Source organism: Salmo salar, chromosome 01 (assembly GCF_965601325.2).
Source record: "Salmo salar chromosome 01, fSalSal1, whole genome shotgun sequence".
Classification (NCBI taxonomy): domain Eukaryota; kingdom Metazoa; phylum Chordata; class Actinopteri; order Salmoniformes; family Salmonidae; genus Salmo; species Salmo salar.
In genome coordinates this window covers 146,232,957-146,259,765 of record NC_138291.1, presented here as the reverse complement: position 1 = coordinate 146,259,765, position 26,809 = coordinate 146,232,957, and the positions used below count along the sequence as shown (strand labels likewise).

General features: G+C 41.3%; 1 protein-coding gene across 2 annotated transcripts; it reads right to left on the bottom strand.

Moving 5' to 3' along the window:
- Window positions 1-7,711: 7,711 nt before the first annotated feature.
- LOC100380539 (StAR-related lipid transfer (START) domain containing 7) lies at window positions 7,712-26,569 on the bottom strand. 2 transcript variants are annotated; one of them, XR_006757491.2, is made up of 9 exons: window positions 25,453-26,569; window positions 25,036-25,199; window positions 17,988-18,037; window positions 17,507-17,617; window positions 12,404-12,486; window positions 12,153-12,252; window positions 11,953-12,037; window positions 9,316-11,132; window positions 7,712-9,277 (listed from the first exon to the last, which is right to left on the bottom strand). XR_006757491.2 is itself a non-coding variant. In NM_001173824.1 (8 exon segments), coding segments are annotated over 8 exon segments (1,215 nt in total). In that variant the 5' UTR covers window positions 25,908-26,434; the 3' UTR covers window positions 10,341-10,965.
- Between the last annotated feature and the right edge of the window lie 240 nt (window positions 26,570-26,809).

Below are 26,809 nucleotides of genomic sequence, written 5' to 3'. Positions count from 1 at the left end.
ACTACTGACCCGTAGCACTCACATCTGTAGCCATGAAGTGCTTTGAAAGGCTGATCATGGCTCACATCAACACCATTATCCCAGAAACCCTAGACCCACTCCAATTTGCATACCGCCCTAACAGATCCACAGATGATGCAATCTCTATTGCACTCCACACTGCCCTTTCCCACCTGGACAAAAGGAATACCTAAACTCAGCAAAAAAAAGAAACGTCCCTTTTTCAGGACCCTGTCTTTCAAAGATAATTCGTAAAAACCCAAATAACTTCACAGATTTTCATTGTAAAGGGTTTAAACACTGTTTCCCATGCTTGTTCAATGAACCATAAACAATTAATGAACATGCACCTGTCGAACGGTCGTTAAGACACTAACAGCTTACAGACGGTAGGCAATTAAGGTCACATTTATAAAAACATAGGACACTTGATAGGCCTTTCTACTGACTCTGAATAACACCAAAAGAAAGATGCCCAGGGTCCCTGCTCATCTGTGTGAACGTGCCTTAGGCATGCTGCAAGGAGGCATGAGGACCGCAGATGTGGCCAGGGCAATACATTTCAATGCCCGTATTGTGAGACGCTTAAGATGGAGTTACAGGGAGACAGGACGGACACCTGATCTTCTTCGCAGTGGCAGACCATGTGTAACAACACCTGCACAGGATCGGTATTTCCAAACATCACACCTGAGGGACAGGTACAGGATGGCAACAACGACTGTCCGAGTTACACCAGGAACGCACAATCCCGACATCAGTGCTCAGACTGTCCGCAATGGGCTGAGAGAGACTGGACTGAGGGCTTGTAGACCTGTTGTATGGCAGATCCTCACCAGACATCACCTGCGGTTTTGTCTCACCAGGGGTGGTGGTCAGATTCGCGTTTATCGTCAAAGGAATGAGCGTTACACCGAGGCCTGTACTCTGGAGCGGGATCGATTTGAAGGTGGAGGGTCCGTCATGGTCTGGGGCGGTGTGTCACAGCATCATCGGACTGAGCTTGTTGTCATTGCAGGCAATCTCAATGCTGTGAGTTACAGGGAAGACATCCTCCTCCCTCATGTGGTACCCTTCCTGCAGGCTCATCCTGACATGACCCTCCAGCATGACAATTCCACCAGCCATACTGCTCGTTCTGTGCGTGATTTCCTGCAAGACAGGAATGTCAGTGTTCTGCCATGCCCAGCGAAGAGCCTGGATCTCAATCCCATTGAGCAAGTCTGGGACCTGTTGGATCGGAGGGCTAGCGCCATTCCCCCCAGAAATGTCCGGGAACTTGCAGGTGCCTTTGTGGAAGAGTGAGGTAACATCTCACAGCAAGAACTGGCAAATCTGGTGCAGTCCATGAGGAGGAGATGCACTGCAGTACTTAATGCAGCTGGTGGCCACACCGGATACTGACTGTTACTTTTGATTTTGACCCCCCCTTTGTTCAGGGACACATTACTCCATTACTGTTAGTCATATGTCTGTGGAACTTGTTCAGTTTGTCTCAGTTGTTGAATCTTGTTATGTTCATACAAATATTTACACATGTTAAGTTTGCTGAAAATAAACACAGTTGACAGTGAGAGGACATTTATTTTTATTCTGAGTTTATGTGAGAATGCTATTCATTGACTACAGCTCAGCTTTCAACACCATAGTGCCCTCAAAGCTCATCAATAAGCTAAGGACCCTGGGACTAAACACCTCCCTCTGCAACTGGATCCTGGACTTCATGACCCCAGGTGGTAAGGGTAGGTAACAACACAACCAGAAATAACTTTTGATTTTAAGGTTCATGAAAAAAGCTCAAATTGGATACATCTTTTCATCGTGTTAAATAAATTAGACCATGACCATTTCAAGTTGACCTTTCTACAAAATAAAAATGTATTTAAAAAAAATTATATTTAGGCAAGTTAGCTGGCTAACTATCCTGCTTTGTCGTATACCCCTCTGGACTACACATTACTTACCCAGAGACCGTCTCACTGTGTCCAATACAAAGGCTTTATTTGAAAGGCCTGTTGGCCACTGATTTATATGACATTAACGATACAGGCAGTCAGTCAGGCTGGCATCCCACCCCCTCTCTCCAACATGGGTGGTTATTCAGGTTAATCAGTTCATTCACTCAAGACACAGTCTGGGGACATTCTACCCCATCTGTTCAGAAACACAGATAACCCACCAGTGAATAGCATTTCATCAGATCTTGAAGCACTTTGGCATGTATACATTATCTAATGCCAATGTGTAGTAACCCAGCTGTATGAGATGGATCAGCCATTTTGTGTCAGAGCACTCTCTAGTTGCCACACGTTAGCAGTTACAAAGACAAGGATTTTTTTATTTTTTTTGCGCTTGATTAGATGGATATCATGATAGGGTCATATTGGAAATTTGCTCAGGACACTTTCAATAAAGTGCCTCCGTGTGTTAATGATCACAGAATGTTTCACAGGACAGGACACATCTGATCAAATCTGATTTCAAAATAGCTTATTATAACCAAATAAAAGATACATGTCACGTTCTAAGGAGGAGGATTTTATCTGAATCCATAAGCATGTCTGTCTATGATGTACAGCGAGTAAGGGAGGGTGGTATGGACATGGCCTAGTCAGCAAATAGTGCATTTTGAATTGATCACTGCCTTTTACTATATTGTCCAAGTAATGTCACAACTGAACACCAATATTGTCAAAGCATACATTATGGTACACAGCCTTATCGCTCACACAAAATATATCATTTTTTAATTGAAATGTTTCCACGTGTTTGGTTCTTATTTTGTGTCTTTTTTAGATAACACTAACGTGTTCACTCTAAAGTAGCATTTCAATATATTGCTTTAATTACATTTTTATAACAGGCATCCAATGACAACAGATCTAGTCAATAACACATGTATTTGCAAGAAAGTATCCTTTTCAGTTGTTCAAGTGAGGGAAAAATCTGCCACAAGGGGAAACCTAGCATTTGCCCTCAACATTTCCTGTAACAACTCTCCAATGGTATGAAGAGGACTTTATCTAGAGTGTATTCAATGTTGGAGATAGTTTTCAGTCTTTGAGACAGAATGGCCACTCTTTCTGAGAAAAGCTGCAGAGGTTTAGACAGAGCAGTGGCTGGCTGGTCATCAGCGGCATGAGCGATGCTCCTTGGGACAGTGCCCCTCCCCCACCCTTCCCCTCTGTAAATTATAGCAGCACTTTAGGTAATGAAAGAGTTGAAGACCGGCCACTAATAAAAGCCATTAAGTGAATAAAGCACTTCCCCCTCTAACGAAATTAAAGAATCTGCCCCTTTGGAGAGGGGAGGACTCTCTATTAATATTTATGAAATGCGGAACCAACCCCCCCAAACTCCCCATACCACATACAATCCCACCCTGCCCGAGTCCTTCTCGCCAGTCCACCTATCCCAGGAGAAAATCCCTAACCCCTCCTAACTTGAAGGAGGGGCTGGGGGTATGGGCTTTGGGGGTGTTGGAGAAGACGCAGTCATGACAGTCTGTCTCCAGTTGAGCAAGAGGCGAGACACCCAGCTCAGAGGAGCACCTGCTCTTCCTCACAACCCTCAACTCTACCCCACCAAGCTGGACGTCCCACCATCGGCTCTGGGGCAGGAAGGATGGAGACTGAGGGTCTCCATGGACAGACCAGGTTGGAGGGAGTGACTTTCCAGTGACACCAGTTGGAGTGCTTCAAAGACGGCTAAGGTATAATGGACATGTGAGGTATAACGGGTAATGTATATTGAAATTCTGAACGTTCTAGTGTTTCGATGTTTTATATTTGCCTAATTGTCTTGAGATCCTCTGACAGCTTCCATGACCCTTGGTCCACAGTACCCCTGGGTTTACAGCTATTTTCTGTAGTCTTGCCTTCAGTGGAAGAGGACAAAGATGATGGTTCATCCAAGTCCTGTGGACGAAGAGAGACAAATTAAACTTTCTCCCGTCTAATATACAGTGTATTCTATAAATTGTGAAGTTTATAGTTTAGAAAAATATAGCTTAGTTTGAAAGACCTTAGTTTAGGACACTCAGAGAAATTCAAATTGTTAAAACAGCATGTGTGAAATCATATATCCATGCATAAAAACCATGACACCATCCCACCAACCATAATACCATCGCGCCACCTTTGTCCACCTGAAACAATCAAATACTCAGATGGACAGCTCTGTCTTTGCAGTGCAGTTTTCCCTGAACATGTCAACCTTCCATAGTCCATTTTTTCCCTTCTAGTCTGTTACCAAAACCCCACTGCTCATCGATCTATACACAAGTTGTCACACTCTTCCATGCATGCATATCTTTTCTCATTTCATCACACAAAGTGGTTCAGTTGTCGGAGCTTAACTTGATTATCACTGAAACCCTTCCCATTTCAATAAGATATCCCAGGGGATATAGTAAAGAATGGAGGTAACAATATTTCCAAAGCCGCTGATGGGGCTGTCCTCACAGATCTTTTAGAGAAATCATCCGTTTTTCATCTGTGGAGGGCATTATTACATACTGACTGACCGCTGAGTTCAGTGACCGATAACCAGGTTTGAGCTGTCATGTCAAAAGTGGTTGAGTCTCAGGTCTGATGAGATGTCAAATGTCTACAGATGGACACTGGTGATATGGCTGGCTGTATCTGCTGTTCCCGAGCTGTTCCATCTTTGTCCTTGGACATTGAGACTATTCTTTGTCCATTAGCTGGAGGACCTAAGAGCTGGAGATATTGATGTACTTTAACAAGATAACCATCATTCCACCAAACTCTGTTTTCATTGATTCCCCATAACGTAGTAGTAATTTCATTAACAAACTCTTCCTGTTGTTCTGTTTTGATTCATATTATGTCGATTTAAAAAAAATCTGAGTTAAACGGTGAAAATGTATGTGTTTTAGTTATCCTATGGGGTGGGGTACGAGGGATGGGAGGGCGGGGTTTGTCGCAGTCTATGCGCAGGAAGGGCGGTGCCCGCTTTCACTGCAGTGAGTGTGACCTATGACTAATCCTTTTTTGTAATTTTCTTGATGTCCCTAGCCACACTGTATTACGAACACTGCCCCTATCTCAAAAGTGTGTAAGTCGGTGTCATTTGGGTCCATCACTCCCCAGGTCTGCAACCCTCCCTGATGCCAATGGACATCCACCACTTCTCCTCCTGGGCTATCAATGCCGTAGAGCTGTGGTGTTGTCCTCGGAATACAAACAGAGTTGTTGGAAGACCAAAGCATCAAGAAATATCATATTCTGGTGGCGGATTGTTCCTTTCATGATTTTAGAGCGGATTACAATATTCACTCATGATGGACTGACTGGCTCCAGTCATGCATTTTTCTATCAAAGTGATCAAAATGTACTTTTTACAGGATTCTACTTTTTTAGCTCTACCATCCCACCTTTAATTGACCAGATTGAACCTGGTCCCACATAACCTCAGATGGCTGTACATCTCTGCCCAGGACCCCATTGTGCTTGATCTAACCATGCAGTACTTCTTCTGTCCATGGTGGTGCCAAGCACTTTGGAGTCTTGTGAGCACTCTCCGCACTACATGCTTAACTGGATGTAAAAAATAATCCTACATCTTTATCCATAGTTATGACAGAGTTTTGTCCAATTCGGATTCTCACCATTCTTCTCTGAGGTGTGCCCTCGTTCACCCCTCCTCAAGGACTTAAAGGGGTTGGATTGGTATAGACAGTGTATGTAGATGGACTTTCAGTACAATATTTCTTACACCCATCCTATGCGTTTTAATACTTGAGGGTGTACGAGTACATACTTTAAAGAGGAGGAGAATTAGGCTCCATTGATGCACTAGTCTAGTGTGAGGTCAAAAGTCACAACTGCACATTTTCCATTGGGTAAGATCTGAAGCCATTTTTGATTTGAAGGACAATTTTTTAACCCCTTATATTCTGACAAGTACGTTGTTTCTGTGGGTCCAAATAAATTAAACAAAAAGACTGTGTGAATCTCTGAAATTGAAATGAATGTGTCAGTGTTAAATTGACAAGGATTGGACAGGACAAAAGGAGAGAGACTTATTGAATTATTGTGAATAAAGCAGTTTTGTGGTTTCCTACAAGCTGGCTGCAGCGTGGCAGATTTATGGCCACAATCAATTAGCGCAAGTGTCTCCACATTTGACTAAGGCACTTAATCTCCACCAGTAGGTCAGACTTTACAGTATCAAAGTACTCAAGACTGTGGACATATTGGCTCTGAAAACCATACTGCTGAGACATTAATTTACCATGTCATTTGGCACAATGTTACTTATGCCAACAAGTTTTCAATCCCAGAGATAATGGGCATATAGACTGATATCACGTGTATACTCGGCTTTCTTTTTATCCAGTTTTCTGGTCTGAATTTACAATGGAGGGTATTTTATGCAGTCTCTGTGTGGTGTGAAAGGAATTACCTTAAGATAACATTCGCTAATTTGAATAAACTCTCAAAAACATTGTCAGCCTCTGATTTTAATGTTCAAAGAAGTTTTATCCAAAGGTACACGTTCTTCAGACTTTTATGGTTCATTTGTATCATAAAATGCTTTATGATTTGTATCAACTGGGTTTGTCAACCAGATGATTCAGTCTAAGCACAAATAAAACATCCGATGTCATCATATATGGAAGCAATGAGGAAATGGCTTCCCCCCTCTAAAACAGAACTGACCATGTTCCCGCTCAGTCAGAGAACGTTTTATTTACCCACTTATCTCTGTCATGCCATAAAAACCAAACCTTGCTTTCTTTGTCTAGGAAAAATTATCTTGTAAACCAATGTGATCCGAATGCGTGTTGCCGTTTGAATACAGGCTGTGCCCTCTTCAGTAGGTCACGGATGCCATACATTATCATACTGCACATTTCCAGTGGATGGTGTGGTTTGACATTTCTACCGTTTCACATCCTGGACCTGCTTCAGCCATCGGTTGTCTACATATAACACTGTATAGGAGTTTAGGCAAAGATTTCATAGGAGAACGTCAGAGTGGGGCGGGCGGCAAAGATTTAAATGTCCATAACAATTGTTCATTTTGGCAGAGAAGTACATTTGTGTCCTGAAAAGATTTAGGTATCGGGCTAACACAGATCTGGCCACTGGGGGTACGTGGCACCCATCTTACAAAAGAAGGTTTAACGGAATAAATAAAACACATTCAGGAAGGAGCAGCTTGGCATTGCAGGAGAAACAGCACACGACTGACAAATGACTCCTAGGTAAAATTGTTATGTGGGCCCTAAAGGGACAGGATATGCTGATTTTTTAAATGTTATTTAACTAGTTAAAGTTAAGAACAAATTCTTATTTACAATGACAGCCTTCCCCGGCCAAACCCTAACGACGCTGCCAATTATGCGCAGCCCTATGGGACTCCCAATCACGGCCGGTTGTGATACAACCTGAAATCGAACCAGGGTCTGTAGTGACGCCTCTAGCACTGAGATGCAGTGCCTTAGCCCGCTGCAGAGCCTTAGCTAACGAGTGGTGCAGCGGTCTGAGGAAGACAATGGCACTGCACTAGCTAAAGCATGCGAGCAAGATGATATGTTGTAAAACCTTTTTATAATACATTAGTATTTCACTACTTGTTAACATTGCATTTCAATAAGCATTTAACACATTATATAGCATTTCTAAAGGCTTTTTCATCAAAGTTATTATAGTGTAGCCAAAGATTAAGGCAAAATACAATATACTTCAAATGGATTTATTGAATCTGATTAGTTGCTCCATTTCAACATGGAATCATACAATGACGACTTCTTTCCTGGTTTCATAGATTTTTGTTTTCTTCTCAATTTCTTTCACACAATTTCTAAAGAATCACCTTCTGGAAATCATATCCAAGGTGTTCAACTGCATGTTGAAAAAGAGATTTAGTTTATAGAACACACCACTGTGACCTACGGGAGGTGACATAGTTGTCTAGAAAGAAAAAGTGATAGCATACCAGAAAGTGGTACAATCACAAGGTGGACATTCCCAAAACATTGCATACAGTAGTATTTCAATATAGAAACCAAAGTTTCTTATGTTCAGCATACAGTAGCTCTACAACTGACCATCTCAAAACAAAAGCTCAATTAGAGGCAATTTCCTCTCACAACATTTCAAACATTTATATACTGCTAACTGAACAGTTTTTTCCCCCAAACAGAAAACAAGTGTGTTTATCAAAGGTAAAAGTAGGAAAACGATCTTCAGACTTGATGAGAGTAAGTTACTTTAAAGGGATGGTTCCGGATTTTGGCAATAAGGCCATTTATCTACTTCCCCAGAGCCAGATGAACTTGTGGATACCATTTTTATGTATCCGTGTCCAGTATGAAGGAAGTTAGTTTGCTAGCAAATGCTAACGCTAACTAGCGTCAGCACAATGACTGGAAGTCTATGGGTATCTGAAAGCATGTTAGTAGATACCCATAGACTTCCAGCCATTGTGGGACCCAAGGAATTAAACAAAATTACCCATACCATAGTTCAATAGCATCCTTTTAATCAGTGGTGTAAAGTACTTAAGTAAAAATATTTTAAAGTACTAAAGTAGTTTTTTGGGGTCTGTACTTTAACATTTATATTTTCCAACTTTTACTTCACTACATTCCTAAAGACAATAATGTACTTCTTACCCCATACATTTTCCCTGACACCCAAAAGAACTCGTTACATTTTGAATGCTTAGCAGAACAGGAAAATGGTCCAATTCAAGCACTTATCAAGAGGTCATCCTACTTCTGATCTGGCGGACTCACTAAACACATGCTTATTTTGTAAACAATGTCAGAGTGTTGGAATGTGCCCCTGGCTATCCGTAAATTAAAACAAGAAAATGGTGTCGCCTGGGTTGCTTAATATAATTCATTTGAAATGATTAATTCTTTCACTTTTGATATTTAAGTATATTTAAGAAATTACATTTACTTTTCATACTGAAGTATTTTAAAAAACCAAATACTTTTACTCAAGTAGTATTTTACTGGGTGACTTTCACTTGAGTCATTTTCTATTAAGGTATTTTTACTCAAGTATGACAATTTGGTACTTTTTCCACCACTGTTTTTAATGCACTTTTACATTTCTAACTCAGTAATGGTGAACTACCAACAATCTGTTTAATGTACTGTAGTCACGCATGTACTGTATACTGGAAGCATAAATTCATGAAAGTCACTGAAAAAAAAATACCTGTTTTAACCAATATCAGCAACACAGACAAAAAATACCTGTTTTAACCAATATCAGCAACAGACAAAAAATACCTGTTTTAACCAATATCAGCAACACAGACAAAAAATACCTGTTTTAACCAATATCAGCAACACAGACAAAAAATGAATATCACACAGAAACCGGTGTTAATTCCAATTGTACCAGATTGTCAGGCTGTAAATAGAGAATTCACATGTGTTTATCTATCCCACAGAGCACACATTCATGCCCCTTGGTCCACCAGAAGGAACTAGCTAATATATCAGACTGAAAAAAAACCCCACATTAAATATATTAGACATATACACACAAGGATGCAAAGGGAACATGATGTTACTACACACGTGCCTTCCAAAGCTCATCAGTAATAGAAAAAGTGTTGCACTACTGTAAGTAAGGCTACTTTCACTGTGAAGGTACAGTAACAGCTGAGCAAACAAACATCTTCCTCTGTAGTGCAAACTATCAAGCAGTCTGTCCTAATAATGCCTGTTCCATTACTTTGAACTTTGTACTCAGGACAAAGTACAGTTATTCAGTCACAGTCATGGGGGCAGCAGGTAGCCTAGCAGTTAAGAGTGTAGGACCAATAATCAAAACGTTGCTGGTTCAAATCCCAGGGCAGACTAGGTTAAAAACATCTGTCCATGTGCCCTTGAGCAAGTCATTTAACCCTCATTGTTCCTGTAAGTCACTCAAGATAATGTAAATATCCATTCCATTGGAAAGCAGATAGTTAGGTGACAAGAACACACATGCTTATTTTTTTATAGAATTTTTGGATCAGGGCATAAAACATGGACGAGTGGAGGGGAACTGCAATGCAAGTAAAACAAAAACCAGCAAGAACACTTTCCCATAGAGGATTTTGCGGTTGCCATAAGACACCTTGGACAGGAAGACACTGGTAATCTTCAGAAGGCTGTTAGAAGTGACCTGGCAGTTTAAAACACAGACAAGATGTGACAGACAAAGAAGTGAGAAACCTCAGTTCTGCAGACAAAAACGTCACTAATCCCATAACGTGAAAAAGAGACCACTAGAGCCCTTAAATTCACTCATCTGTGGAAGTCAATGTGCCAAGGCATTCAGCTACAAAGCATGTTCCTTGAGTTCCTGGTATCACATCGTGTTTATTTATAGATGTTCTTCTTTCTCAGTTGTATAAACAAACTATGCATGCATGCATGTAGCTAAGCCTTTACTGCGAGCTATTTCAGTGCGGATATGACCAAATAAGGAACACAAACAAGGTGGCTGGAAGAAACTACTAGACATGGTGGATGACGTGAGAAACAATGCTTTGGCAACATCTCTATAGGGGAAATGTTTTTGGTGCAGTCTCGCTAGTTGGTGTAGCAGCTAGTTAACAAAAGGAGGCATGATGGACACCTCTCCCCTCAGGATGTTGGCTGTCTAGCACTATTGTTTCAAGGCAGAAAGCTCCAATGGCAATTCTCCTGGCAGAAAAAGAGAAGTCTTTCCTCCAAAGTGTTCAAAGGCTCTTGTTGGTACAATTTAAGCTTCTCATGACAATTATGTTATCAATATGGCTGTGACCATTATAACCACTCAAATAGCAACAGTATAGCACGAGTACAGCATATCTTCAACGTATGTATATTCCAGCTTCATTTGATATCCCATCACCCCTTGTCCAAAAGCTTGTGTTTTGAAGCTCGTTGAATGCGAGCAGGTGCAGGTTACTCTCCCCAACCCTGCTTAAAAAAAATGTCCCTTAGGCGTAGATCTGCCCAGGGCGCGTGTTGTCCCCAAGCCGGTCCTGGCTGGGCTGGTGCTTGGTGTCCTTGGACTTCACGGCGCTGGCATAATCATAGATCCCTACCTCCAGGTTCTTAGCCTTCAGGGCTGCAGTATGCAGTTTCTCCAGAAAGTCAGGCATACCTATGAGTGAGGAGGACAAAAGCTGATGACCAGGATAACATACAACCACAGGGCAAACCACAGTCATGGCAGTGGAGACTGCTGACCTCAAAAGACCTACTTTTTTCCTTTTAAAGGGTTTGATTGAATACTCTAACCTAAGGTGACTCTCCATCCAGATAAAAGTAAATCAGACCAAGAAGCAAAGCAGTGAGCTACAATACCAGCAGATCAAGTTGTGGGTCATGCTGAAGAATCAGCCAATAACTGTAGCCCAGCTACCGCAGCAAAAACAAAAAAGAATCTCTCTCCCATTGAGTTAGGTCAATATAATAACATATAATATAATAACACCTGAAACCCCACCTCTTTAAGGAATACCTAGGATAGGATAAAGTAATCCTTCTAACCCCCCCCCCCTAAAAGATTTAGATGCACTATTGTAAAGTGGTTGTTCCACTGGATATCATAAGGTGAATGCACCATTTTGTAAGTCGCTCTGGATAAGAGCGTCTGCTAAATGACTTAAATGTAAATGTAAATAATAGTTTTGCATAGTCAGTGGCTGCATTTGATGGAAAGATCGCTGGGAATTGATGGTTCCTTTTGTGTCCTACTGCCCTTCAGTGAAGCACTTCTGCTGTGTCGCTTCAGAGAAATATCTGACTCCATGTACGTACATTTACTATGAACAGATGGCTGTCCTTTTGAATAAGGAGGGCTGTTCCTGTAAATATCCCATACATCTTTTGTTTGATATTCTAACAATTACTACATCCAGTTTACACTTGGGGATAATCATTAAGCTCAGTGAAGAGAAACCAGGAGTATGAGGGCTCACCACTGGACACCATCCAGCTCACACAGTAGCGGGGAAAGGCGGTCTGAGGGTCGTCGCTGTAGGTCAGAAGGTAGTTAAAGCCATTCTGTGGGTCAGGACGACATGACAAGGTCAGATACTGTAATCTAACATGCACACAATAAGCATACGTCACTATAGGGTAAGATTATCTGTTGTCTTATGATAGCCTCTCTATTCACCTCATCAAAGGACTTGTGAGGGCGAATGACCATCTTGGACTGGTATGAGTGGACTCTGACATAGTCCTGAGTTTCTGGGACTCCAGGATGCTGAACTGCTCTAAATGACCAAAAAAGGGAGAAAAAGGGAGAAGAGAGAGTAAATAAAAAATAAAAAAAGATTCCAAGCATCTGAGTGGAAAAAAAAGTGATACAAAATTACCTCACATTTGTATTTAAATAGAACTATTTTACATAAAGTCAACCCTCACCTGGAGATCAGGACCATCAGATTATTCTCCACATCAACATTGTAGCGACGCACATAAACATAGTCCCTCGAGTACATGGGATACTGTGGGAAGATAATCCAACACATCAAAAATACAATATAAAATGTAGGATACAACTACACGTTGCCATCTGTGACCTACGACACAGCCCTTATTCAGGGAAACCTCGCTTCTGCTTCATAAAATACAATACTGCAGAAGTTCCCAAGCTAGGGGTCATGACCCCATGTGGGGGGGGTCGCCTGATATGTAAATGCATTCACGGGAGAATTTCCAAAATCATGAGGAAAAAAAATGTACACAATACCAGTCAAAATTTTGGACACGCCTACTCATTCAAGGGTTTTTCTTTATTTTTACTATTTTCTACATTGTAGAATAATAGTGAAGATGTCAAAAATATGAAATGACACATGGAATCATGTAGCAACCAAAAAAGTGTTATAAAATAAATGTTGATTTGTCTATTTGAGATTCTTCAAAGTAGCCACCCTTTGCCTTGATGACAGCTTAGTACAGTCTTGGCATTCTTTCAACCAGCTTCATGTGGTAGTCACCTCGAATGCATTTCAATTAACAGGTGTGCCTTGTTAATAGTACATTTTTGGAATTTCTTCCCTTCTTAACCTGTTATGGCTAGGGGGCAGTATTTTCACGGCTGGATAAAAAACGTACCCGATTTAATCTGATTATTACTCCTGCCCAGAAACTAGAATATGCATATAATTATTAGCTTTGGATAGAAAACACTCCAAAGTTTCTAAAACTGTTTGAATGGTGTCTGTGAGTATAACAGAACTCATTTGGCAGGCCAAAACCTGAGAAGATTCTGTACAGGAAGTACCCTGTCTGACCATTTCTTGGCCTTCTTTGTCATCTCTATCCATTACAAAGGATCTCTGCGGTTACGTGACACTTCCTACGGCTTCCATGGGCGCTCAGAGCCCGGGAAAAAGCTGAATGACGTAATTCAAAGCCCTGGCTGAAACACACGAGCGCTTTTGCTAAGTGGTCTATCAGAGGACAAAGGGCTTAGGCGCGTGCACTGGCCGCCCCCGTCTTTCTTTTTTTCCCCTCTATTTACCGAAACGCAGATTCCCGGTCGGAATATTATCGCTTTTTTACGAGAAAAATGACATAAAAATTGATTTTAAACAGCGGTTGACATGCTTCGAAGTACGGTAATGAAATATTTAGAAATCTTTTGTCACTTAATGCGCCATGCGCACGACCCTTATTTACCATTCGGATAGTGTCTAGAACGCACGAACAAAACGCCGCTATTTGGATATAACGATGGATTATTTTGGACCAAACCAACATTTGTTATTGAAGTAGAAGTCCTGGGAGTGCATTCTGACGAAGAACATCAAAGGTAATCAAACTTTTCTAATAGTAAATCTGATTTTGGTGAGTGCTAAACTTGGTGGGTGTCTAAATAGCTAGCCCTGTGATGCCGGGCTATCTACTGAGAATATTGTAAAATGTGCTTTCACCGAAAAGCTATTTTAAAATCGGACATCGAGTGCATAGAGGAGTTCTGTATCTATAATTCTTAAAATAATTATGTTTTTTGTGAACGTTTATCGTGAGTAATTTAGTAAATTCACCGGAGGTTTGCGGGGGGTATGCTAGTTCTGAACATCACATGCTAATGTAAAAAAGCTGGTTTTTGATATAAATATGAACTTGATTGAACAAAACATGCATGCATTGTATAACATAATGTCCTAGGGTTGTCATCTGATGAAGATCATCAAAGGTTAGTGCTGCATTTAGCTGTGGTTTTGTTTTTTGTGACATTATATGCTAGCTTGAAAAATGGGTGTGATTATTTCTGGCTGGATACTCTGCTGACATAATCTAATGTTTTGCTTTCGCTGTAAAGCCTTTTTGAAATCGGACAGTGTGGTTAGATTAACGAGAGTCTTGTCTTTAAAATGCTGTAAAATAGTCATATGTTTGAAAAATGGAAGTTTTCGGATTTTAGAGGAATTTGTATTTCGCGCCACGCCCATCATTGGATATTGGTGCAGGTGTTCCGCTAGCGGAACATCTAGATTTAAGAGGTTAATGCATTTGAGCCAAGCAGTTGTGTTGTGACAAAGTAGGGGTGGTGTGCAGAAGATTGTCTAACCAAATAGGGCTAAGTCCATATTATTGCAAGAACAGCTCAAATAAGCAAAGAGAAACGTCATTCCATCATTACTTTAACTTCTCTAGGGTATGTGGGACTGTAGCGTCCCACCTCGCCAACAGCCAGTGAAATAGCAGAGCGCCAAATTCAAAACAACAAAAATCTCAATTCAAATTTCTCACACATACAAGTATTATACACCATTTTAAAGATAATCTTCTCAATAAACCAACCACACTGTCCGATTTCAAAAAGGCTTTACGGCGAAAGCATAGCATTAGATTATGTTAGGACAGCACCTAGACAAGAAAAACCACACAGCCATTTTCCAAGCAAGGAGAGGCGTCACAAAAACCAGAAATACAGCTAAAATGAATCACTAACCTTTGATGATCTTCATCAGATGGCACTCATAGGACTTCATGTTACACAATACATGTATGTTTTGCTCGATAAAGTTCATATTTATATCCAAAAAAACCATTTTATATTGCCGTGTAATGTTCAGAAATGTTTTGCCTCCCAAAACTTCCGGTGAATGAGCACATCAATTTACAGAAATACTCATCATAAACGTTGATAAAATATTCAACTGTCATTCAAAGAATTATAGATACACTTCTCCTTAATGCAACCGCTGTGTCAGATTTCAAAAAAGCTTTACAGCGAAAGCACACTTTGCAATAATCCGAGTACGGCGCTCAGTCACAAAACCAAACCCGCCATTTTGTGGAGTCAACAAAACTCAGAAATAGCATTATAAATATTCACTTACCTTTGATGATCTTCATCGGAATGCACTCCCAGGAATCCCAGTTCCACAATAAATGTTCATTTGTTTCGATAAAGTCCATCCTTTATGTCCAAATACCTCCTTTTTGTTCGCGCGTTCAGTCGAGTAATCCAAATCCACTGTGCTCGCGCAGTTAATTCAGACGAATTGTCAAAAAAGTTATATTACAGTTCGTAGAAACATGTGAAACGATGTATAGAATCAGTCTTTAGGATGTTCTTATCATAAATCTTCCATAATATTCCAACCGGACGAAGCATGAAACAACGTTCTAAAGACTGTTGACATCTAGTGGAAGCCGTAGGAAGTGCAAAACAACCCCACAGACACTGTATATTGGATAGGAAATCACTTGAAAAACTACAAACCTCAGATTTCCACACTTCCTGGTTGGATTTTTTCTGGGTTTTGCCTGCCATATGAGTTCTGTTATACTCACAGACATCATTCAAACAGTTTTAGAAACTTCAGAGTGTTTTCTATCTTACTAATAATATGCATATCTTAGCTTCTGGGACTGAGTAGCAGGTAGTTTACTCTGGGCACCTTCTTCATCCGGACGTCAAAATACTGCCCCCTACCCAAGAGAGGTTAAGACATGAAGTCATTCCGGAAAATTTCAAAAACTTGAAAAGTTTCTTCAAGTGCAGTCGAAAAAAACATCAAGCGCTATGATGAAACTAGCTCTCATGAGGATCGCAACAGGAAAGGAAGACCCAGAATAACATCTGCTGCAGAGGATACGTTCATTAGAGTTAACTGCACCTCAGAAATTGCAGCCCAAATAATGCTTCACAGAGTTCAAGTAACAGACATCACGACAAACTGATCAGAGGAGACAATGAATCAGGCTTTCACGGTCAATTTGCTGCAAAGAAACAACTACTAAAGGACACCAATCATAAGAAGAGTCTTGCTTGGGCCAAGAAACACAAACAATGTACATTAGACCGGTGGAAATCTGTCCTTTGGTCTGATGAGTCTAAATTTGAGATTTTGGGTTCAAACTGCTGTGTCTTTGTGAGACGCAGAGTAGGTGAACGAATGATCTCCGCATGTGTAGTTCCCACCGTGAAGCATGGAGTCGGAGGTGTGATGGTACTTTGCTGGTGACACAGATTTTTCTGCAGCGATATGTCATCCCATCTGGTTTGCGTTTAGTGGGACTATCATTTGTTTTCAACAGGACAACGACCCAACACACCTCCAGCATGTGTGAGGCCTATTTGACCAAGGAGAGTGATGAGTGCTGCATCAGATGACCTGGCCTCCACAATCACCCCGACCTCAACCCAATTGAGATGGTTTGGGATGAGTTGGACCGCAGAGTGAAGGAAAAGCAGCCAACAAGTGCTCAGCATATGTGCGAACTGAACATTAATGCCATGTTCAAAACAACTGGGAACGGTCATCTAATTCCAACTCGCAAACTTGGGCCTCTTTCTAGAGCTCTGACCTAAAGATCACTGACGTCATGATTTGACCTCGTATTTTTCAAAGTTCCCAGTTGTCGTGAAAGCACCATAAAACTCCTGGTAGCCTACCCTTCACCAGCTCTGTGTGAAACTGGATTCAGTGCTCTCTTTTGCATTAAAACCAAATATCAATCCAGGCTGGATGTGACAGCAGAGATGCGCACTGTCAAGCACCTCCCTGACTTTGAGAAGCTCAGGCGCGACGTGCATCTAGCCACACCCATCTCATTAGTGGTGGTGAGATAGGAGACATTATGTCAGACTAATTTGCTATTGACTGTAATAGCCCCACGTAAAAAAAATATATGATGGTAAGTTGACAGTACAATCAGAAATACTGTTAGAATGTTTTTCAATTGACTGCCATAGCCCCAAATAAAAAGTAAACATTGGCTGTTAATTAGATTTATTTTACTTTGGTGGAGATCACGAGACTTTTTAGATATCAAAATGGGGTCGTGGGACAAAATAGTTTGGGAACTCCTGCTAGCAAGTATCTGTAATAATCAAATTGAGAGCATCATGAGCAAGGCAAGAACATGAAGCACTCACAACAGTCTACAAATGTTACTTTGTAACATCAGAGAGAACCCACTGAGGCATATCACAAGTGCATGACTTTGATGATAAGCATGAGTTCTGCATTTCTAGTGTGTGAGTTGGCAGGGGAAACTTACAGGGAAACGTGTGGCCCAGTGCACAACCTCTGAGCCTGTGTTGACGTCCCGGTCCACCACCTCCAGCTTGAGAACCAGAGCATCCCATGTCTTCCTGTACACCGTGTCCAACTGGGGCAAAGGGCAGAGCATGAGACAAGAGAGGAGCAGAGGCGTAATATAGCACGCACATACAACACCTAGAGCTACATACTTGCACAAAAACCTTACACTCCAAGCGCAGTTGGGTAAATAGACAACAAGAGCTAAATATGGACATAGACACTCAAACGCAAGAGGAGCGTATGAACATACAGGGAATCTGGTGCTGAATCTACACACAAGTCACTTGTACAGGTGACACCACACATTTTACTACAGAATACATTTCTTGAAGGGTTCATTAAAAGCACGAAGTTTCCTCTTGCACACAAATGTGTTTTTTTGCATTAAATTAATTTAGCAATTTAGACAGTTAGCATAAAGGAAACTAGCTTAGTACCTGGACATTGAAGAACTGTCGGGGGGTGACGTCGTTATAAGAACCCAAAACTGAAAAGATGAGAGGGAAAAGGGTCTTAATGATGACACCAGGGATGTCCGACAAAATAAAAATCTTCATCGACCATGAGACGTCGGTTCTTTCAAAAAAATCGACTGGTCGAAATTTTCAAACGTGTATTCTTCCATATATAGACACATCCTACGTGTTTTAATCAAATCAACTACAGTGTAGTCGGAAAGTATTCAGACCACCTGACTTTTTCCATATTTCATTATGTTACAGGCTTATTCTAAAATTGATTAAAGTTGTTTTTTCCCACCCTCATCACACACAATACCCAATAATGACAAAGCAAAAACAGGCTTTGAAATTTTTGCAAATGTAGAAAAAAAATACAACATTTAAAATATCACATTTACATAAGTATTCAGACCCTTTACTCAGTACTTTGTTGAAGAACCTTTGGCAGCGATTACAGCCTTGAGTCTTCTTGGGTATGACACTACAAGCTTGGCACTCCTGTATTTGAGGAGTGTGCCCCATTCTTCTCTGCAGATCCTCTCAAGCTCTGTCAGGTTGGATGGGGAGTGTTGCTGCACATCTATTTTGGGGTCTCTCGACCGGGTTCAAGTCTGGTCTTTGGCTGGCCCACTCAAGGACATTCAGTGACTTGTCCTGAAGCCACTCCTGCATTTTGGTGTGTGCTTAGGGTCCTGTTGGAATGTGAACCTTTGCCCCAGTCTGAGGTCCTGAGCACTCTGGAGCAGGTTTTCATCAAGGATCTCTCTGTACTTTGCTCTGTTCATCTTTCCCTTGATCCTGACTAGTCTCCCAGTCCCTGCCGCTGAAAAACATCCCCACAGCATGATGCTGCCACCACAATGCTTCACCTTAGGGATGGTGCCAGGTTTCCTCCTGACGTGATGCTTGGCATTCAGGCCAAAGAGTTGAATCTTGGTTTCATCAGACCAGAGAATCTTGTTTATCATGGTCTGAGAGTCCTTTAGGTGCCTTTTGGCAAACTCCAAGCGGCTGTCATGTGCCTTTTACTGAGGAGTGGCTTCCATCTGGCCAAACTACCATAGAAGCTTGATTGGTGGAGTGCTGCAGAGATGGGAGAATCTTCCAGAAGGACAACCAACTCCACAGAAAAACTCGGGAGCTCTGTCAGAGTGACAGTCAGGTTCTTGTTCACCTCCCTGACAAAGGCCCTTCTCCTCCGATTGCTCAGTTTGGCCGGGCAGCCAGCTCTAGGAAGAGTCTTGGTGGTTACAAACTTCTTCCATTTTAGAAAGATGGAGGCCACTGTTCTTGGGGACCTTCAATGCTGCAGAAATGTTTTTGGTACCCTTCCCCTGATCTGTGCCTTGACACAACCCTGTCTCGGACCTCTACGAACAATTCCTTTGACTTCATGGCTTGTTTTTTCCTCTGGCACGCACTGTCAACTGTAGGACCTTATATAAACAGGTGTTTGTCGTTCCAAATCATGTCTAATCAATGAAGTTATTTTACTGAAATCCCTAATTTGTTTAGTTAAAACATTCCCTATTCCCTCAACCCTTGCTCTCTTTCCATGACACATGTATGCATTGCATGCACGAGACCAATAGGGCCTGACCTACAGCATATCATAATCACATCAATGAATTTGTTATATCAAACTTTGAACACTAAGTTAAAGACTGGAGGTATTGCTTGCCTGAGATAGAATACCTCATGATAAGCTGTAGACCACACTAGCTATATTATTCGTAGCCGTCTATTTACCACAACAAACCGATGCTGGCACTAAGACCGCACTCAACGAGCTGTATAATGCCATAAGCAAACAAGAAAATTCTCATCCAGAAGCGGCACTATTAGTGGCTGGGAACTTTGATGCAGGCAAACTTAAATCCATTTTACCTAATTTCAACCAGCATGCCACATATGGAAAAAAAAAAAATCACTAATAAACTCTAGACCACCTTTCCTCCACACACAGACACACATACAAAGCTCTCCCTTGCCCTCCATTTGGCAAATCTGACCATAAATCTATCCTCCTGATTCCGGCTTACAAGCAAAAACTAAAGCAGGAAGTACCTGTGACTTGCTCAATACGGAAGTGGTAAGATGACGCGGATGCTACACTACAGGAATGTTTTGCTAGCACAGACTAGAATATGTTCCCGGGATTCATCCGGGGATGGACATTAGACCGGTGAAAATGAGTCCCAATTTGAGATTTTTGCTTCCAACCTCCATGTTTTTGTGAGACGCAGAGTAGGTGAACGGATGATCTCCGCATGCGTGGTTCCCACTGTGAAGCATGGAGGTGGTGTAATGGTGCTTCGCTGGTGACACTGTCAGTGATTTCTTATTTTTTTTTGTATTCAAGGCACACTTAACCAGCATGGCTACCTCATCATTCTGCAAGCCGAAGAACACCATCCCAACTAGAGGTCGACCGATTAATCGGACTGGCCGATTAATTAGGGCCGATTTCAAGTGTTCATGACAATCGGTAATCAGCATTTTTGGACACCGATCATGGCCGATTACATTGCACTCCACGAGGAGACTGCATGGCAGGCTGACTACCTGTTATGCGAGTGCAGCAAGGAGCCAAGGTAAGGTGCTAGCTAGCATTAAACGTATCTTATAAAAAACAATCAATCTTAACATAATCACTAGTTAACTACATATGGTTGATGATATTACTAGTTTATCTAGCTTGTCCTGCGTTGCATATAATCGATACGGTGCCTAATTTATCATTGAATCATAGCCTACTTCGCCAAACGGGTGATTTAACAAGCGCATTCACAAAAAAAAGCACTGTCGTTGCACCAATGTGTACCTAACCATAAACATCAACGCCTTAAAATCAATACACAAGTATATATTTTTAAACCTGCATATTTAGTTAATATTGCCTGCTAACATGAATTTCTTTTAACTAGGGAAATTGTGTCACTTCTCTTGCGTTCTGTGCAACAGAGTCAGGGTATATGCAGCAGTTTGGGCCGCCTGGCTCGTTGCGAACTGTGTGAAGACTATTTCTTCCTAACAAAGACAGCCAACTTCGCCAAACGGGGGATGATTTAACAAAAGCGCATTTGAGAAAAAAGCACAATCGTTACACGAATGTACCTAAACACCAATGCCTTTCTTAAAATCAATACACAGAAGTATATTTTTTAAACCTGCATATTTAGTTAAAAGAAATCTAGGTTAGCAGGCAATATTAAACTAGGGAAATTGTGTCACTTCTCTTGCGTTCATTGCACGCAGAGTCAGGGTATATGCAACATTTTGGGCCGCCTGGCTCGATGCAAACTAATGTGCCAGAATTTTACGTAATTATGAAATAACATTGAAGGTTGTGCAATGTAACAGGAATATTTAGACTTATGATGCCACCCGTTACGGAACGTTTCTGTATTTCACTGAAAGAATAAACGTTTTGTTTTCGAAATTATAGTTTCCGGATTTTACCATATTAATGACCTAAGGCTCGTATTTCTGTGTGTTACTATATTATAATTAAGTCTATGATTTGATAGAGCAGTCTGAGCGGTGGTAAGCAGCAACAGGCTCGTAAGCATTCATTCAAACAGCACTTTACTGCGTTTGCCAGCAGCTCTTCGCAATGCTTCAAGCATTGCGCTGTTAATGACTTCAAGCCTATCAACTCCCGAGATTAGGCTGGTAATACTTAAAGTACCTGGCCTCCCGGGTGGCGCAGTGGTCTAAGGCACTGCATTGCAGTGCTAGCTGTGCCACCAGAGATTCTGGGTTTGAGCCCAGGCTTTGTCGCAGCCGGCTGCGACCGGGAGGCCCATGGGGCGGCGCACAATTGGCCCAGTGTCGTCTGGGTTAGGGAGGGTTTGGCCGGCAGGGATATCCTTGACTCATCGCGCACTAGCGACTCCTGTGGCAGGCCGGGCGCAATGCACGCTGACCAGGTCGCCAGGTGTACGGTGTTTCCTCCGACACATTGGTGCTGCTGGCTTCCGGGTTGGATGTGCATTGTGTCAAGAAGCAGTGCGGCTTGGTTGGGTTTCGGAGGACGCATGGCTCTCGACCTTCACCTCTCCCGAGTCCGTACTGGAGTTGCAGCGATGAGACAAGACTATAACTACTACCAATTGGATACCACGAAATTGGGGAGAAAAAAGGGGTAAAATAATACAATAATAAAAAAAAAAAGTTAAATACTAAAGTACCTATTAGAACATCCAATAGTCAAAGGTATATGAAATACAAATGGTATAGAGAGAAATTGTCCTATAATACCTACAACCTAAAACCTCTTACCTGGGAATATTGAAAACTCATGTTAAAAGGAACGACCAGCATTCATATGTTCTCATGTTCTGAGCAAGGACCTTAAACGTTAGCTTTTTTACATGGCACATATTGCACTTTTCCTTTCTTCTCCAACACTTTGTTTTTGCATTATCTAAACCAAATTGAACATGTTGTTTCATTATTAATTTGAGACTAAATTGATAGATGTATTATATTAAGTTAAAAAATTATTTAAAAAAAAAATAGTGTTCATTCAGTATTGTTGTAATTGTTATTATTACAAATATATATATATATAAAAAAAATATATATATAAAAAAATAAAAATAAAAATCGGCCGATTAATCGTTATCGGCTTTTTGTGGTCCTCCAATAATCGGTATCGGCGTTGAAAAATCATGGAACACCATACCAACCGTGAAGCACGGGGGTGGCAACATCATGTTGTGGAGGTGCTTTGCTGCAGGAGGTACTGGTGCACTTCACAAAATAGATGGCACCATGAGGAAGGGAAATTATGTGGATATATTGAAGCAACATCTCAAGACATCAGTCAGGAAGTGAAAGCTTGGTCGCAAATGGGTCTTCCAAATGGACAATGACCCCAAGCATACTTCCAAAGTTGTGGCAAAATGGCTTAAGGACAACAAAGTCAAGGTATTGGGGTGGCCATCACAAAGCCCTGACCTCAACCCTATAGAACATTTGTGGGCAGAACTGAAAAAGCGTGTGCGAGCAAGGAGGCCTACATACCTGACTCAGTTACACCAGCTCTGTCAGGAGGAATGGGCCAAAATTCACCCAACTTATTGTGGGAAGCTTGTGGAAGGCTACACGAAACATTTGACCCACGTTAAACAATTTAAAGGCAATGCTACCAAATACTAATTGAGTGTATGTAATCTTCTGACCCACTGGGAATGTGATGAAAGAAATAAGTTGAAATAAATCACTCTACTATTATTCTGACATTTCACATTCTTAAAATGAAGTAGTGATCCTAATTGACCTAAGACAGGGAATTTTTACTCGGATTAAATGTCAGGAATTGTGAAAAACTGAGTTTAAATGCATTTGGCTAAGGTGTATGTAAACTTCCGACTTCAACTGTATATATGCGCTCATCTCAGTGAACTAATCCACTGTGGTGCTCTAGACTAAAAGCCAATTTATGCTTGACACGAAGATGTGGTAGGAGGCTCCTTATCGAGGGTGTGATGCAATTGCAGAGCCTCCAGAGGCATGCAGAGGCCAAATCGAGCTCTGTAGCACATCGCCATGCACCTCCCTAATTTTGGGCAGTACATCCTGTAGAAAACAAAAACTCACTTCCTTGACAACAGCTCTACACTGCTCCACGACGCGCAAGAAGTATGAATGCCCTGACTTCTGCTGAGCCTGTATGACCGTAAATGCTACATGACCAATGCAGACGTCGGATTGACCATGCGCCCAGATGCACTTCTCTCTCCAGAATGCGCTCTGCCGAATATTTGTGTCCATTAATTGTTTCATAACTTCATTGTGTGAATTGTTGTGTTTGATTGTTAGTGTATATCAATTCCCCATTACATATCACCAGTAGTACATTTACCGTTAATTCCTAACATTTCCAATCTACAATGTTCGTTTCTTTGGCTACGGTCATTTGTTAGTACATTAAATATTATTATTCCAGTCTTCCCGTTATCATTGTCAGAGTGGACACATTGTTTGCAGAGTGCACAACCTATGTTACACTTGTAAGAAACAAGTTTTGGTTTATTTCATTCCATTTACGAGTTTTGTCAATTTAGTCATTGTCTTTTGTTTAGTGACAGCAATGTTGAGTTAGGATGCGCAAGCATACAAGTAGGCCAATAGGCTACCTGGCCTGCGCGTAAATGTAGGCAAATAAAATGTTCCCATTTGGGGATCGGATAGTATTTCTGATTGGCTTAATGCACCACCACTAATAACCTGTGGAGCAGGCAATGGTGATATAAGTTACTTTTTAGGCTTGTTTCATTTCCATTTGGATAGAATTTTGATTAACCACATGACAATGATTGAGATATGAAGACGTTATTATAAATGACATTTCACGAAAATGTGCATATGAAAACCATAACTAGCACGCAGATCGGTAGAAATGGTAAGATAAATAGGCATTCCACATGAGAAAGATTGCAGACTCCTCGTTTTGCCTATTACCGGCAACTTCAGGAGAGTCATTTCAGAATCTCCACAAGCCACAGCAGGAGAATAGTTTGGTCAGGTTAAGTTTTTTTCTTTTGGTTATCTAGATCTCTGGCTCCCTCAAGGCATTTGTTTTATTTAAAATCAGACAAGTTTCAGTCAACAAAGATGATATATATATATATATATATATATATATATATATTTTTTTTTTTTTTTGTCAACAAAGATACATTTTTTGTCAGGGACAGCCCTAGTGCCATCCCCACGGCCTCCACAGTTCACTCAGACAGCCATCTTGTACACCATTATTTTTTGCTACTGCTCGACTAAAGAAATCTTGAACGACCAACAGCCTATCGACCAAACAATCGACCAGTCGACTAAAAGGGGTCAGCCCCTTGATTAAACTCAGACATGTAGATGATGATCATGGCAAAAAAAGAACATGGAAAAGAGTGCAAATCTACATCAAAGGGTTGATGAAATGATGACAAACCATATAGTCACAAAGAAAAGGTTTACTGCATGTTCTGGATGTCAAAGATCTGTGACAATGCAGGCTTACCTCTGTATTCACACAAGTGGCTTCCCTCAATTGGCCGCCTCCACACTTTGAAATTCTTCTTCTCCATGACAACTTCCCAGCTTGTCTCCACCTGCCCTTCAGCCTTCTCTGAGGATGCACTCAGATTCTTCACTGACTCCAAAGCTTGGAGCTCTAGTCCACACCTTTGGATGTGAGCAGAGTTAGAGTTCTTACCATAACAAGCGACATGTACTGGTGTTGCTGTATATACAGGTTTTAAACACTCAACATGCAAAGCATACCGCCTGCTTTCACATTACAGGACAAGGTTGATGTAAAGGTAGTCCTAACATTCCACGCCTGCATTATGTAAACAATTGGGCAAATAACAGTGTACATTTATATGCACAACAACATGTTTCTCATTTAGAGTTGGAAGTAACAGCTTGTCGCTACCTGTGTAGTTCTTCATCTCGGACCTTCTCGTCCTCCCACAGGAAGACACCGGCCAGTGCAGCCACAAGCTTCCCCGTGGAAGCGTGCTTGTTCTGGAGTCGACGCCATATGCTTCCTACCAGGGTCCACCTAGTTCGCTCTGAGTACAGGTTTGCGTAAAGCTCTCCAATCTGATAGGCGCGTCGAAGCCTCTGGCCTGTCACAAAGCTGCAATGGTTGGCAAAAATTGACAGCAGGCCTTGCTTCTTATTGTCAGACGCCACTTTTTTACTGGTGCCCACCCCGGATCTCTGGAGCCATGATAACAACAGGCCCATGCGTCTTCTCATCCATGTCGTGGTTTCGGATTTGCCATTGCCAATTCCCTGTCTCACTGTATTACTGCTTTGAAACCAAACAGCACACACACTGATTTCACATAATTTTATAAGTCGCCGTGGTGTAGACTGAAACATTCTGCTGATTGTGGAAGAGTAAGTTCGACCACTAGAAGTGACAGCTTATTAAAGCAAGTGCACGCCTATTAGTTAACTTTCCTATCATATGTGATATCTGTGGTGTATTTGGAACATTTGTTACCAACAATGTCAATTGTAACGTTGTCAGTATTGATGGGAAATTAACTAACTACGAATCATTTATATAACATAGGAAGTAAACACTGCCAAAGATGCAGATTACTCTAACGCTAGGTGGTTATGTTGTTAACTTAAAGGCCTAAGAGATTACAACAAAGTATCAAACCAGGTCTCAAACTGTATTTGACATTAGCTTGTTAGCTAAGCTACGCAATTCAAGAGCACGAGACAAGCACCAGCTAACGTACCAGCATTGAACCGATGGTATTTGAGTGACGGCAGGCACAATGTACAGTTTATGAATAGTCGTATAAACCACTATTGATTTTAATAGTCGTCCATTTGGTTCAATTATTAGCTAGCTCACCAATTTAATCGTACTTTCAACTCCGTGCAATAACCAGCATCACGTTTTTCTTACACATCGAAGTCAGTCGACATGATATTTGTCCCTAGTTACCACAGCCACAAAGTCATAATCATGGCTAAAACCCGCCTATTACTACAATTTATCTTATTAAAATCTGATTTAAAACCTACCCGTACCCTAACCTTAACCGCACTGCTAATTTTAAATTAAGACCAAAAAGCTCATTTTTGTTTCATACATTTTTAAGATATAGACCGTTTTGACTTTGTGGATGTGGTAACTAGTGACAAAGGATCAAGCGCTTGTTCACGCCAATGGGGTTCAATCCCGGATAGCACTAACCAATAGAGTTCACACCCCCCTCGAGAGTACCCGCCTTATCTGGTCAACACAATTATTATTGGTTTCT